This window comes from Podarcis vaucheri, assembly GCF_965113315.1.
Source record: "Podarcis vaucheri genome assembly, chromosome: 1".
NCBI classification, from domain to species: domain Eukaryota; kingdom Metazoa; phylum Chordata; class Lepidosauria; order Squamata; family Lacertidae; genus Podarcis; species Podarcis vaucheri.
Window position 1 is genome coordinate 47,382,312 of NC_138759.1, and position 16,626 is coordinate 47,398,937.

At 42.3% G+C, this 16,626-nt stretch overlaps 1 protein-coding gene across 2 annotated transcripts in view; it reads right to left on the reverse strand.

Annotated features, from left to right (window-relative positions):
* Positions 1-14,475, reverse strand: part of PSEN1 (presenilin 1) — a 30,732-nt gene extending 16,257 nt beyond the window's left edge. Inside the window, exons 1-4 of one of the 2 annotated variants that reach the window (XM_082240522.1) lie at positions 14,371-14,475; positions 6,724-6,854; positions 3,291-3,329; positions 548-807 (exon numbers count right to left, since the gene is read on the reverse strand). In XM_082240522.1, coding sequence (XP_082096648.1) covers positions 548-807; positions 3,291-3,329; positions 6,724-6,807 — 383 coding nt within the window. In that variant the 5' untranslated portion in view covers positions 6,808-6,854; positions 14,371-14,475. The remainder of the gene's footprint in view (positions 1-547; positions 808-3,290; positions 3,330-6,723; positions 6,855-14,370) is intronic. The other variant, XM_082240523.1, reaches the window with a different exon arrangement.
* Positions 14,476-16,626: the final 2,151 nt, after the last annotated feature.

Here is a 16,626-nt window from a genome sequence, read left to right on the forward strand (position 1 = left end):
CTAAAAAAAACCCTTAAGACTGAGAACTTGAGCATATAGAATAAAAACTTGGGTTATTTATCTATAAAGTACTAGGTGCAACTTGACTTTACACGGGAATGCATCAATAGGAGCAATGTTGCTTGTCATTATAAAATGAGAAACCTCAAGTTATCCTTTGGTTCACAGAATGTCACTGAAGGTATAACTGGATGTAACAGTGTACAGTATTATAATATGGGTCATTTAAAGTGGGACCTGGGTCCAGAATGATCTAAAGAAGAGAAGTGGGAGGAAGAAAAAGCTTAATCCTTCCCCTCCAAAACTGCCTCCCCCCCCCCAGTTGCTTTTCTCCTGGTAGAGCTCATTTCTAGTCTCAGAGCGTGGCTGGGAGAAAAGCAGCTAGGGGAAGCCCCCCCCCCCCAAGAAAGCACAACCAAGGGAACATTTGTCTCCTGCTTCCTGTTTGCTCACTGTATGACTGTGAAAGACTGGTGTAATGGCAGAACACAAAAGGGGGTAGATATCAGAGGACATCAGAGCAAAAAAGAAAAATAATAATACATACAGCTGTCCATCCTTCCGCGTATAAAAGCTGACAGACTTGATGGTTGCAACAACTACCACCATACAAAGCGTGACTGGTGCAAACAGCATAATCACATGCTTTGCCCCGTATTTCAGCGTCAGCTCTTCATCATCGTCATCATCATCTTGTTCCACCACTTGCCGAGTGCTGTGCTGTGGCTGCCCGTTAGAGGCTGAACCGGGATTATCGTTGCCTCTTCGATCGCTGCTTTCATTACGCCGTCTTTCAACGTTGTCATTCTACAAACATAATTTTAAAAATCCCAGATCCATAAGCACCTGCATGCAACAGGTATATTCCATGTTGTAATCGTAAAGGGCAGAGCTCAGTGAGTAGTCTGGCAGCATTTGATGCTGCAGCACTGCTGAAGCTAAGTGGGCGTGGGCCCCGCCTGTGCCCAGACAGGACATTGCCAGGAGCCCCATGAAGTTGTCGGTTATAGGGATAATAAAATTATATTACTAAAGGGCAACATGTGAAATAAAGGAAAGATTCAGCTGAAAGGATCTAAAGACCAGCAGAGCATCTAATATACAGGGGCAATTAATGATAACAGTCACACTGTAAGAAAAAGAAGTGATAAATGGTAAATGTGCACTTGTAGATGAAGCAGAAAGAAAGCATATGTTAGGCAGGGCAGTTAAGTGTTACAATCCTCAGGGGTAATTATGCTAATTAGACAGATATCAGTTACCTCTATTCAGTTAATTCGTGTACTATTTGTACATATGCGACAAATGCCAAAGTTAATTTACCTCAATAATTTTGTCTACAATATTCTTACTTGATATTGCTATTTACTAATGTGCCAAAAATAAAAAATGAATCAGCTCTTGGGGGAAAGAACTTTGGTAAATTTCAACCTATTAGTCTCCTCGTTCCTCAACATGATCCCTTTTCCCATCACTTTTCTATCTGTAATTTCTTTACAACCTGAAGAGATATAAAAACGTTTTAAAATCTGCAATTTACATTCAGTATTTTAACAAGGAACACACAAGCACATTAGGATTCATGTGCTTGTTACTGATGCACATCTTTCCCTTCCACTAGGGCATTTAGTAAATAGCAGCCTCCCCTTCTGCCACAGCACCTTTCCCTTAAGAAGAGCTTCATGGCATTAAGTCGAGGCCTTGAAATAATATGGCTGTGTCAGATATTCTTCCCATTTGGTTTTTGGATAGAAAGTAATGCATTTGGATTTGAGTCCCAAGGTATTTCCTAAAAAATACATGCAGGAATGTTTCCCCACCCCCTTCTTTATGCCAGTGTTTTCACTCTGCTGTACCATTTACCAAGTCTGCTGTACCATTTTCTTTCTTTCCTCACAGCGCTGATTCCCCCCCTCAATTAGTCATACAGGGACAGCAAATCAGGGATGATGTAATAAACAGGATGACATCATGAAAATACAATATCAATTTTGGCTAGAGGCTGATATCACTCCGAACTGAAATGTTGCCACGACCCTGAGACAAAGATTTCCTCCAGCCTTTTTGATACAATTACAAAATATAAAATAAATTAAACTGGGGGGATGAGCGTGCTTTTCAGTGTTGCCAAAAATGACATTGAGAAGTGCCTCCCTTTCAGTTGAATGCTATGCAAAAGTACTGCACCTTCTGGTATGGGAAAGGTAATACTTTAGAGCAAGGTGGGAATAGAGGAAGTAGGAAAACAGGAAGCGGATATAAGCAAGAAGACTTCAAAAATTTCCAAGATTTTCATTTCCTTCCTTTGGTGTACTTGCATTAGGTATAGTGTAGCAACCAATTTTGTGAATAAATAATAAACGCCAATGCTGTGCTAGAGGGTCCAAGGTAAAATCTATATCCTCAACAGCAGTAACAAAGTAGGACTGAACTTATCCTTTGTTCCCGTAAGTGCAACCATATCCATTCCTACACTTCTGCCTTCTCCAATTGCTTTTTAATTGCAAAGGGAACACAGGCCAATTATGAAAGGGTGTTGGAAATAAACAAGTACGGCATCACCACAAGACAGGAGCAGGTACAAGAGCAGTAATACTTTTGCTTATGAGATTGTGGAGGTTGGCAGTGGTGGCATAAAAACATGAAACATTAGCTTGTATGCTGTTGTAGCATTCAAACGTAATACACCATATGAAATAATTTCAATTTAGAGAGGAAAAAATATCTAAGTAAAACTACTCTCCCAAAAGCCGCAACATTATAGCGTAATAAAAGAATACAGATCACAGGAATATACATCACAACCACATCCATGATCCTAAATTTCCTCTCCTGGTGAGAGTCAAGTGCATCACATTTTTATTTAAAGAAACTGAAAATAACTGTTGATGGATTCAAAGAAACATCTTTGGCCCTTACCTTGGAAGGGGGAAAAAGTGCAGTATTAAGTACAATTCAAAGACACTTGCAATTGAATAGTGATGACTGCTTCCTAGAGGGAGTTAATTTTCACAGGCTGTATGAACTAAATAGTTTTCGTATCAGTTCTTCTGAAGGGTGGCATGATGGGTTTTGGCCACAAGTACACAAAGACGGAAAAAAGACATTATGACATGGTTCTTACTCCAAGTAAGAACTGTGCTGAGGATTGCAATTCAGAACAGAAGATAAAATAATGCACAACAGTGAAACCTGCAGGCATATCTGAGCAAAGATGCATTTTATGACACTGGGGATTGTGTCATATTTGTTGCACTTTGTTCCAGTACAGACAAAACACAAATCCCTACCTGATTAGCATTAAACAGATCACAGGTCAGAGGTGCCACCTGCAGTGGAAGCAAAGGAACAGATTCCTCAGTTTCATCAGCCATTATGGAAGCAAAGCCTTGAAAGAGGTTTGAACCAGACCCTTGTACTTCTGGTGTGTGGGCAAGAATGACTGTATATCTTCAAGGTGAATGAGTAATACCAAAGATAAACAGCAGCCTTGGCAACTATCAAAAAAAAGAGTTAAATATCAAACCCAAGCAATAGTCCCAGAGGCGCAGAACTGGGACGTGCGAACTTCCTGAACTATGTCAGTGCCTTTTCACCCAACTGGAAATGCAGAAGGCAGCTCCAGGAAAGAAATATGATGGTGTGTAGGGTTTGAAAATTTTGCCAAATTTTGGACCACTGACTCTTCAATTACTGAGGATTCTATGTAGGATGAGCCTTGGTTTCTGCAAGGAGTCAGTGCAGTAAGTGAACCTTTTAGGGGGGGGGAACCTTTTTCCAACCACGGCTCTTACCATAAATGGTTTTCAAGTAGCATGTGAAAATGGCAATATTTGAAACACAGATTCTGGGTCATTCAGTATAAATGAATGTGTTTACTATCTCTTAAGATGCAAGAGATTTTCAGCGAAACTTGAAAAACTTGTATCAGGAGTTGGGTGAACTAATGCTGAGAAACCTTCACATTCAGTATGGAAACTTTTGGGAGGTCTGCTTGGCACTAAGGTTTCAAAAAGATGTTGAAACTCATGTTGAAAAGCAATGAACTGGTAAGGTATTACAAGTGTCTGCGATCTTTGCCAGGAAATTAGGGAGCAATAATATTTTTTAAATGATGCTGTTCCTGCATACTGATCTTGTGTATACCTGCCAAGTTAACATCATCTGTACTGGCCACTCAGAATGGGAACCATACCTATGCGTTTATTTTAATAAAAAATACTGAAATTTCCACTTTTATGGCACAAGCTGTTTAAGATTTTGTAAATGATACCGAAATAATACTGGTTCAAAATGTCTTACAAATTCTTCACAAATGTCAGTTTCTGTTTGGCCCCTCATTGTTCAGCACGTGCTATGATATTTCTCTAAAAGTCCCATTCTGAATGAATTTAGTACAACACAGTTAAAGCAATAAAAGACATGACTTTCCCTGCATAATGTATTGCAACATTATTGGTAAAGCTAATGACCAAATTGTCCATGAAGCCTTATGAGTTCTAAAATTTCAGTGAGGATCAGGACACAGAGACAAGATCCAGAATTTAGCAGCGACCTGATGAAACAGGTGAAGCTTTGAATGAGTAAGCTAAATGATCAGAAGAGATGACGCTCATGTGTCTTAAGATGTAAAACCCTCTCTTGGCTTCCTTGATAGCTTGTGGGGCTCCAAAACTGGCCCAAGCTGCCTGCAATTGCGCATGGTTTGAACTGCCATAAATTTATCAAGGTAGAAAGTCTCAAAGTCAAGACTTCAAAGCATCTTGCAAGGTAGTATTATACAAAGCCCCCATCCCACATTTTCGCATTGGATTACAAAGCATATCCCTTCCTGAATCAAGAAATCAGAAAGGGGTTTGCATGTAATTCTGCCAAACTGAGCAGGTTTTAACATTAATTCATAAGGTGATGAGCAGAGACTTAAGTGACAAGTGACATCAGCTGATGAGCTGAAGGGTATGGTTTGGAGAAAATGGCCCGTGGCCCACACTAATTTGGACGTAAGGCTAAGTCAGATACTATGGTTTGTTTCTACCTATGTAGCAGAAGTGGGTAAGAGCAAAACATCCAGTATTGATATGTTGACCATAAACCATTAACTGTGGTTTACTGTGATAGGTGAACAAGGCCAGTAATTCTGAATATGAACTAGATCACGCAGCTTTCTATTGAATTCAGATCTTCAGAAACTTTGATTGAATAAGGCCTTTTTTGTTTATTTTATTTAAAAGATAAGACACTTTGCAGGCTACATTGCCCTCACAATGTGATTTACAAGACAAGGGTTTAAAGCAAGAAGTTTTCCAGAGTTACTTCATCAGTCATCTGCTTTTGAGCCCAGATTGTGGTTCTTTATCAGGCAAGTGAGATTGGAAGAGTATGTCGCAAACACAGAGGATACTACAAGTACAAAACTTCAAGCAGATGCCACAACACAGTATGCAGTGCCAATTTCTTAAAGTGTGATACATCAGTTGCACCATTAAATTAGCATTATGTGTAGTAAGAGAAGAAAAAGAAGGAACAGAGCCTCCTCCGTAGTGGCGCCCTGTCTGTGGAACACCCTTTCCTTACAATCAGCACCAATGCTATCCTCATGTTGGCACCAGGTTAAGAGTTATTTCTTTTCTCAGACATTTTCTTTTTGCTTGATGGTATATTTTAACAGTATTGTTTATTTTATTATTTAGGTGGCTGCTTTTACTTTTTGTTCTGTGCTCCACCCTGATACCAGTACAGACAAATGGCAGATTGTAAATATTTTAATAAAACATAAACAAATAAATCCTAATGTTCACACAGCAAATAAAATAAAATAAATCTGTACTGTCTATAAAAACTAAGGAGTACAGTGGAACCTTGGTTCCTGAATGGTTTAGTTGCCGAACAAATTGGTTCCCGAACACCGCAAACCCGGAAGCAAGTGTTCCGGTTTGTGAACGCTTTTCAGAAGCCAAATATACGATGCGGCTTCCGCTTGAGTGCAGGAAGCTCCTGCAGCCAATCGGAAGCTTCACCTTGGTTTTTGAGTCGAACGGACTCCCGGAACAGATTAAGTTTGAGAACCAAGGTACCAGTGTATACAATTTGATAACTTAATAAATCAAAGTTAAAGAGCTTACTGGTCAGTGCTTTCTGAAGTAGTATAATATGCATGTGGTGTGAAAGATTTAGCAAAGAATGAAACAGGAATTTTGTTTCCTTAAATGCATTTATATTATTTTTATTATTATTTACATTGGTATCCTGTCTTTCTTCTAAGGGCTGAAGACAGCACACATGACTTTTTAATCTACAAAACAACTTTATAATGGTAGGTTAGGCTAAGTGATAGTGACTGGACAAAGATCGCACAATTAGTTTATGGCCAAGCATGGATTTGAACTTGGTCTTCTCACTGCTAGTCCAACACTCTAACCCAGGCACAGGCAAACCTGGCCCTCCAGATGTTTTGGGACTACAATTCCCATCACCCCTGACCACTGGTCCTGTTAGCTAGGGATGATAGGAGTTGTAGTCCCAAAACATCTGGAGGGCCGAGTTTGCCTATGCCTGCTCTAACCACTTCACTACACCTGCTAAATGTTGCTTTCTTCATGACATTCAAGATTACAAGACCCATTTAACAAACACAAGAGGCTTTACACAATCTTTCAGCATTTTGTAACACAGCTACCATTTGTAGTTTATAATCTGGCAAGTGAAAAAACAGCCCTTACGTACAGTATTGGTCTGATGGTTGTCAGGCAAGTTCTCTCTCAGCTGCCCACGCTGGACTTGTGATAAGTGTGCAGATAGTTCTGCCATTGGAACTTGGTACTCCACAAATGCTCCTTCTTCTTGAGATACTGCAACTGTAATTTTTTAAAAAAGAGAGAGTCTGAAATCCTTTGTTATCTTACCCTGAACTGAAATGATGTTCTTGCTTTAATCTGTTGTCTTTCAAGACAAGAGTGAAGGGGAAAGTAATTGAATACAAGTACACTGCTGCCTGACCATCTAACTATTTCCATACCATTGTTAGGTGATCTGTTGTACACCATGGAGTCATTTGTTCTTCCTGTCCTGGGTGGGCACTCCCTCCCATTTTGGAGATAATTGTGGTTCATATATCTGCACTGATGTTAAAAAGCTAACAATAGTTAGCACAAACCAGTTTCTAACCATTGGGTTGAAAATGGTTGTTTGTCACTCCCTATGGTTAATTTTGACATCGAGCAGAGACAGTGCTAACCACAGCTGGCCACAAGACTGAGGAATGCTCACACAAGATGAGCCCGTGAACCCACAGAACACACTCAATTGTCTCTAAACCATGGCTAGAAAGTCGAGCAGTGTCTATGCTTGGAGCAGGCCAATGAACCCCTGAAAACTAAATGGTGATAGTGCTCAAGACAAGAACATGTGCCTAGACAAACATGCTGTCTGCCATCTTCCCTCAACATATCTACCTCCCCCACAAAAAATCTGGCATACCAGGAAGTGTGAAAGTGATCTAGAATTTCTTGTCAGTGGTTAAGGAAGCAACTCAAAAGGGATAAGAACAGAATATAAAATGATTACATCAGAAAGAAACCAAGCTTTACATGCAACCATCTGATACATTTGTTGTTCTGATGGTTTCCTAAATCAATATAAAACATTAATCTAAACCACCATTACTATTGCCACCATTTGCCAAAGTTTGATATGTGCTGTACACAGTTTGCAAGTTCTGTTCACCAGAAATGGGTAATAAAGGGAACACCCAGGATTTATAAATATACAGTTGGCCTGCTACTTACATTAAGGTTCTGTTGCAGGAGTCTGCACACAAAGGCAAAATCATGCAAAGTCAGTAACCCCAGAACTGCCCCCTCCCGCACTGCAGAGGATTGCTTACCAGGATCCGAGATCATGAGAGGGCCCTGGCCCTAGGATGCTACCAGAGCCCTCCTGCAACCTTCCCAGAGCCCAGTAAGAAGGAAAACCCACTGGGTGAGTGGGGGCGGGGGAGGAAAAATAGATAAATGGAGAGCAGGGAATGGTGTATTTTCCTTGCTCTCCATTTATTTATTGCTCACCCACCTAAGGTTCCTAATACGAATGAAAGGTTAAGTGTAAGTTCTGGGTCCAGTGTATAGAAGGAAGGGAAAAGGTATGTCAAATGGCAGTAGAAGTGTAAGTAAGTTGAGACAAGACTGGTTGCAGAAAGGCTGTGCTAAGGTCCTGGGTTTTGAAAGAAGATCCTAAAGATAGGAGAGGTCACTTAATAAACTGGGGGGTGGGGTGGGGGGAAATGTATAGGAAACAGCTTGGCAGAAGGTACAGAGCACCAGGGCTGGGCGATAACTGGTTTTCAATATTGCATTATATCACCAGCTAAACATCACGATACAGTGGTGCCTCGCAAGATGAAAAGAATCCGTTCTGTGATTCTCTTCGTCTAGCGGTTTTTTTGTCTTGCGAAGCAAGCCCATTGATGGATTAGAGGATTAGCGCGATTAGCGCTATTAGCGGCTTTTAGCGGCTTATCTGCTGATCGGATCAGCTGATAAGCGGCTTAGCGGCTTAGAAAAAGGGGGGGGGAGGAAAAAACCCAGCAGGAACTCGCAAGACATTGTCGTCTTGCGAAGCAAGCCCATAGGAAATTTGTTTTGCGAAGCACCTCCAAAACGGAAAACTCTTTCGTCTAGCGAGTTTTCCGTCTTGCGGGGCACCACTGTATATTGATATATCATGATATCTGAAATAAGGAAGGAACTACGCAGAGGCCAACAGGACACTACCGCTGCCTCCCATCACTGCCACAAGTCCTCGCAGGCCACTGCCACTCCTGCCATCACTATCACCGCCTTAAGGCCTTGCAGGCCACCACTGTTTGTGCCGCCACTGCAAGGCCTTGCAGGCTGCCACCACTACTGCCATCTCCCATCGTCGCTGCGAGGCCTTGCAGGCCGCTGCTACTGCTGTCATCTCCTGTCGCTGCCATGAGATCCTGCAAGCCACCGCCGTGAGACCTCACAAGCTGCCACCACTACTGCCGCCACCTCCTGTTGTCACCACGAAGCCTTGCGGTTACTGCTGTCACTCCCTGTTATCGCTGCCAGGCGTCGCAGCCTGTTACCATCTCCCATTACCACAAGGCCTTGCAGGCTGCCGCTGCTACTACTGCCCCCTCCCGTCACCACCACAAGGACTCGCAGGCCACCACTGATTGGGCTGTCACAGCGAGGCCTTGCAAGTTGTCACCTCTACTGCCGACACATACCGCGGTTATGGCCAACTGTTTCTGCCAGAGCTGTTTCTGCCTCCTGCTGGCAGACTGGCAGTCCCAGATTATATGTATTCACTATGACTCATTGCTGTACTTTGGATTGTCCTGCATACCACCATTTGGTAGCCAAGCCAAAACCAAAAGTCCTGTTGGGATGCATTTTGGCTTGACTGCTGATGAAGCTGACTGTGTGGTGGTTGATAATATTGCCATTTACCCATTTTAGACTTCTTAAGTAGCAGCAGTTGCCTGGATATTGTCCTGTTCACCTCTATATAGTTTCATCCTTATTACAGATGTGATGGATTGCAAAGTTTAGCTGGTGATATTGTGTGAGGTTTAGCTGCTGATAACATTGCAACGTTTAGCTGGTGATATTGTGAGGTTTAGCTGGTGAGTTATTGCAATGTTGAAAACCAGTTATCGCCTAGTCCTTACATACATTGTGATTTGTGATATACTGACAGCTCAAATATTATGAAACAATTATGACGATGTGAACTTCAAACCAGTTTTGGACGATATATCGATATATTGCCCAGCCCTACTGAGCACAACAGAAAAGTTCCACATTGCTAAATGGAAATTACTTCTAAGCCTTAGCTGTCTGCAACATAGAAACATGGAACTGATGGGCGGTAGTAAGGGAAACAGATTCAAATGTGACAGCCATTCAAGATTTCTAACTGTTATCTAAAAACAATGCAAACACCTCCTCTGAAAACCAATTAGAATAATATGTACACAATAAGATCTAATACTGATATATGGTAATTCTGAAAAATCAAAAGGATGGGGAAAATCTTAGTTTTAGACACATAAAAGAAAGAACGGAAGACAAGCCAATCAGCTCTACTAGGTGCAACATTATTACAAAAAAAGTTTTGCAAAACCAGAGCCAAGAGAACTGTTTCTTAAACTTCCAAATACACAGTCTACACACTAGCGTTCTTAAACCTATGGTGAATGCAATTATTCAAATAATAACTTGATAACACACTAATTAGTTGAAATCAGTCACCCATGTCTCTTTACTATACCACTGGGACACAATCTACTCCGCCCTTCCATCCTCTTCTTTGGATAAGGTCATTTAAGAAACAAGCATAGGTCTGTAGAAAATCACATAAAAAGGTAGGATATAACCAACAGAGACAAGGGAAATTTTCAACACTTTAGACTTATTTATTCTATACAGTGGTACCTCGGGATGCGAACGGGATCCGTTCTAGAGACCCGTTCGCATCCAGAAGCAAACTAGCGACGGCATGTCTGCACATGCGCATGTCACTTTTTGCCACTTCTGCGCATGCGCATGCCGTCATTTTGAGCGTCTGTGCATGCGCGAGCGGTGAAACCCGGAAGTAACGTATTCTGTTACTTCCGGATTGCCGCGGAGCGCAACTTGAACGCGCTCAACATGAAGCATATTCAACCCGAGGTTATGACTGTACGCTGCTGAAAAATACTGTTTCAATAATGTGCCTGCTCTGAGATTTAAAATAAAAGACAGCTACAGAGTTCACTGGCAGAAACACTTCATTATCATCATGAACAGATGCTCCAAGAAGGCTTTGGGGATGCAATCAGGAATGATGGTTTCTATACTTTCCACCCTGGTGGCAAGATTGGTAGGCTAGCTGATGTGTATAATAGTAATCCTTCTTCTACTGACAAGTTTGGCCAAGCTCCACCTGAAGAATGTCTAGAATAAATAATTGCATAGGCTCAGACAGTTGATCATTGCTTTCACCTTCACTGAAAACTGCTTAAAATTTCAGTGTTCACTCTGTACTGACTTTATTCTATGAGACATACACACATGGAATATTATTAACTGTCCAGTAGGACAGCATTAAACAATCACAGAGAAAAATTAAAATATATAGTCATAGCATCTATTGTTGTTTATTCAAGTTTGTATTCTATTAATCAAGTCTAAGGAAGCAATGTTTGAGTAGTAGTATACTGTTACTATCTTTTACTAAGAGAGCTAAATAAGACTCCATACTTATTTCTCCACAGCCATTTATCAGTGAAGGAATGCAATAATGGGAAAAGTCAGATATTTGAACACCATATGTAGTAATAAATGAGCACCATCTATTAGTAGACAGTTAACTTTTTCTGGTTTGGTATTCTTGCAGTTAGCATTGCCAGTTATCATTCTGATAAAAATCGATAGAGTGGAGAAGTGAATGTGGGAGGTGGAGAATATTATAAAGGAAGGATGTTGCAATGCTTATAAAAACACAGAGTCCATAATTTTCTTCACATTTGTTAATGAAATAAATGATATACTTTACTCAGACTGATTCTTTGAAAGAAGTGTTGGTACTCTCTTCTGTAGTATTTCCACTGAACTTTCATAAACTATGTGGAAGCAACCTAGAAAAAGCCTCTGACTACAAGGGATGCATGTATTAATTATTAAGAAATATCTCTCATGTGGACCAAGTGGATTTTAGAAGTTATTGCATGCATGGCACAATGAATGAGAATTAAACTTTTAAGGAAACAAACTAGAATGATTGGAGGGAACTGAGAAATGAAGCTGGTTTAAAAACAGGAAGAAAGTGCATGACAGGTTGTAAATAGGATTAAAAACATATTAATGCTTTATTATTTCAGGTAGAGATGATCTGTTCTTAAACAGGAACATTTCTCTGGATACTTATTTTCAGCACAGAGATGCTTTACAACACAAAGCCAGTACAAACACAACCTTGTTATCTGATCAACTCCAGTATGTAAACCTATGTCCCCACTGTGGAAGGATGTGTGGATCCAGAGCTGGCATTCACAGTCACTTATGGACTCACTGTTAAAACTATGTTCATGGAATACAATCTTACTCGGCTACGAGTGATGGCAAAAGAAGTAGTAGTAGTTTTCTGTTGTATCATTAAGGGTTGCTGTATTTCTTTTAGATGCTAATCTGCATATTAGCAATATTCTATTATCAATTTTATGTTGTGGATGCTCTACTATTATTGTGACTCACCCTGAGATTATTTTTACAATGAAGGGAGCACTATAATTTTTGGAAATTAATCACAGTTAAGCAGTCAGGAGTAGACCACAGGACTGAATCCTTTCTACTTTCTAGAACACAAATTTGTCTTGCTGGACCTAGTGTGCTTAGCTGCTACAGATAGCAACGACTAGCGCCCTCCTTAACAGAGGATTTCAAACTAGCGTCAAGTGACAACAAATTATTATGTTAGCAGTGACATTAATCATGGCTGGAACCAAGGTTCCTGTGCAGTGTTCTCTTAACAGACATTATTTGATTGGAAACCACTGAAACAAAATGACAGGAAAACATAATCCATTGCTTAGCAACCAATCAATTCATGAACAGTCTAGACAGATTATGATAGTCCTGCCAACTTTTTTGAAATGTGATAGTAATAGCAATTAGAAGGAGCTGTGGCCAATTCAAAAGCACTAAAAAGGAATTCTGTGCATTACCTCATTTTTATTTGTTTCCAAGAGTGCTTAGAATATGACTTACTTAGCTTGGAATATACCCCAGTTACACTGCTGGGTCCCATATTTCCATTGTCAATGCCAATTAGAACCCTACTTTACATATGATAAATATGCAAAGAAATAAGGGAAAGTCCAACTTTCTACTATCCAGACTATACGAATGATTTGCACTTTTTACAATTTTTAATATGGTTAGATTTTTTTTTAAAAGGTCTTATACCATCCAAGTCATCTACAACCCTTTCCTATCAGATAATCTCCTCAAAACTCTATTTTTAAAGGGGGAGGGGGGTAGCAAAACAGACCTAAGACCAAATTTCATCAGTACAGCCAATCAGAACTATGTGCATCGCTGCATATTTCTGCATCTCATTGATAAGCACCAGTTTAGAGGCTTCAAGTCCTCTGGTGGAAAGCAAAAAAGAACTGGCTAACATACTTCAGAAGGAGCACTTAGTCTTTATTCTGAAATAAGTCAGAAAACAACTGGACACAAACAGCAGTCCAGTACTATCGTAACATTGTGCCAAAGAAAAAACACCCTTGTAAAAAAAAAAAAACTCAGAAGAGAACTTTCAACAGACAAAAGATTTCCCCATTACCACATCCCCATGATGACATAAGCTCCAAGTTTCTGCATTCTGTACAACTATAAAAGACACAGAGGGTAAAAATCAACTAAGCTTTACTCAGAGTAGGCTCAGTGAAATTAATGAACGCAACTAATCCCATCAATTCCAGTGGTCTACTCTCCGAGTAAAACTTAAAATACCACTCAGAGCTTCTAAAGCCACTGCTAGCACGCCAAGTCCATTCTGGCTATGCTGTAGGCTCAAAATCACTTAAGGTCGCGCGATCCTACGCACCTTTACCCGGGAATAAATCCCATTAAACCTATCCATTCTGAAGGAAATCAGCCCTGAGTGCTCAGTGGAGGGACAGATCCTGAAGCTGAGGCTCCAATACTTTGGCCACCTCATGAGAAAAGAAGACTCGCTGGAAAAGACCCTGATGTTGGGAAAGATTGAGGGCACAAGGAGAAGGGGACGACAGGGGCGAGACGGCTACTAATATGAATTTGACCAAACTGCGGGAGGCAGTGGAAGACAGGAGTGCCTGGCGTGCTCTGGGGTCACGAAGAGTCGGACATGACTAAACAACAACAAACTTAACGAGGCTTACTAAGGAGTAGACACGCCTAGGAGTGCCCTTTAATTCAGATTTCAACACACTTCCGACACGGACTGGAGGTCCGCGGGAGTGGCTGGAGGAGACCCGCCCTCTTTCCGGGGCATTTTCACCCACGAAGGGGAGGCGGGGAGGTGGGATTCCAGCCGGTATTGTTTAAAGTGTCTGAAGCCAGGAGGAGGTTTCGTGTGGGGAGGGGCATCCTTTCTGATCTGAGACAAAGAGGGCCACGGAGGTGTGAGGGAAGGCTGGCTCCGGAGTCCCACGACTCCCCTCGGAAACGCTCGTGTGAGGAAGGGGCGACGCGACGAGGAGAAGGGGAAGGGCCCCCATCCCCCCGAAAGAGGAGCCCCGCTTCCTTTCCCCCTCACGGGCCTGCTTTCCTCGTCGCGCTCTTCGCAGCTCCCCGCCCCGGGCCCACCTCTCCTTACCTGTCCCCCCTCGGAGCCCGTCCCACCGGTTTGTTTTCTTCCCGGCCCGAATTCACAGCACAACCCCCTCCCTCCCACCCCCTCCTCCCGCGACACGCACGGCGCTTCCGGTCGAAGCCCCGCCCCCCATTCCCCCTCCCCTCGGGAGTCGGCGCCTCGTCCCCGCCCACTCAGGCTCTCTCGGGGGTGGTGGTGCGCCTGCGCAGCCGAGCTTCTCCTCGGCGGACCGCAGCTGTCTATCAGAAGGAGCGCGCGAGGCCGCGCAACGACAACAGCTGCACCCGCAGCAGCCGCCGCCGGAGGAAGCGGGCGGGGGCTGATGACGTCAGGAACCGCTGCGCCAAAAAGGCAGCAGCTCAATTTGGAGAAGGGTTGCCTTAATCTGCACGTTTCTCTTCGAAGCAAGGCCGGCCCAGGCATTCCGCTGCCTAAGAGTTAAAGGTCCTCGCCCGCCGCCTTCCACCGAAGTGTAGGTTCCTAGTAACTAAGGTTGGTCAGGTTGTATTGGAGCAAAAGGGGGATAATAAATACATTAAAGCTCAAAACCAGCTGCGTTCTTTCTGAAGGGCTGCGCATTGGGTTTAATTTGGCCGAGAGGAAATACTAGCTCTGTTCGTGGAGGATCAACAGAAGTCGCTCATTTTTTCTTGGGTAGGTCCCATGCGATTCTTCTTCTTTGGCGCATAGCTGTCAACCTTCCCTTTTTTTGCGGGAAATTCCCTTATTCCAGCGCCGCTTCCCGCTGCTATCCCGGATTGTTAGATATCCCGTAGACTGTCCCCGGGACAGGTGAGGATGCTGATCCCTTATTTTCAAATATGAAAGTTGACAGCTATGCTTTGGCGATCACTTGTAGCCGAGTAAGATTGTCTTCCATGAACACGGTCTTAAGAGTGAGTCCGTAAGTGACTGTGAAGGCTAGTTCTGGATCCACACGTCCTTCCACAGTGGGGACATAGGTTTCCGGGTGGGAGTTTATCGTGGTGAGGGTTTGCCAAACGTGCCTTTCTCTTAGCGCATTTCTACCTTTCGTCCTGAGTTCGAGCGTCTTCAAAGTCCTTGACATCTTTGGTACACACCCACTTTATTTTGCAGCCCGACCCTATGTATACATGTATGTTGACACTAAAATCCTATTCAGTTAGGATTAATTTCAAGTAGTGTGCAGAGGATTACAACTGCCTTAGCAGTTTAGGAGCAATCTTACCTCTACCATTTGCTACATGTGCCCCATGAGACAAGGTTTATTTCATTTTATTATTACGTTTATACCCCACCCCCTTTTCCCCAAGCTCAGGGTACTGTATATGGTTCCCCTCTTCATTTTATCCTCACAATCCTGTGGGGTGGGTTTGGCTGAGAAACAGTGAGGGGCCCAAGGTCATCCAGTGAGCTTCATGCTTAACTGGGGATTTGACCCCTGCTTTACTCTGACAAGCAAAGGCTCCTGACTTTTCACAATCGATACAAGGCTGTTTACATGTAGACACAACACTGTAGATTGTCCGTGGTGGTGATTTTCATGAATGCAAGAACTTAAAGTAATGTACAAACAAGCCTCATGGCTTTCCAACATCCTAACCTACAATACCTTTTGAGTTTGGGAACAAGGACTGCCTTCATAGTTTTAGATAGAATCATAGAGTTGGAAGAGACCACAAGGGCCATCGAGTCCAACCCCCTGCCAAGCAGGAAACAATAAGCTTTGTTATGTTTTAAGATGTACAAGGTATCCAGTTTATGTTGCTACAGCTGTGACTACTAGTGTGTGAACTTGGCCCAACTGTCAGCTAGACAAATCTACCCTGATTTAAAGTGAGGAGCATACAATCAAGGGTCCCACAACTTGGAAGACACTGGACTACAGTTCCAGTACTTAAATTTTGGACTACAGTTCCCATAATCTCCAACTACTGGCCATGCTGGCTGGAGATGCGAAGTGTAGTGCAAGGCATTTGAAAACCCTGAGCTAGGTTATTATCTCAGCAGCTCTTATAAACCAATATCCTTGTGTTAATACACACCTTGAAAAACTTTTTATATAAAATAAGTGCTGGGGAACTTATGGTGCTGCAGATGTTGCTGGTATCAAACTCCCATCAGATGCATGCATGGCCAAGTTGGGATGATGAACTATTCCCCCCCATCTATTTATTTATATTTTACAAGATGTATATGCTGATAATCAATAAAAACTCCCATGTGGTTTTCACAGAATATAGTTGTAATAAAATGCCAGTGAAATAAAACTTTGAA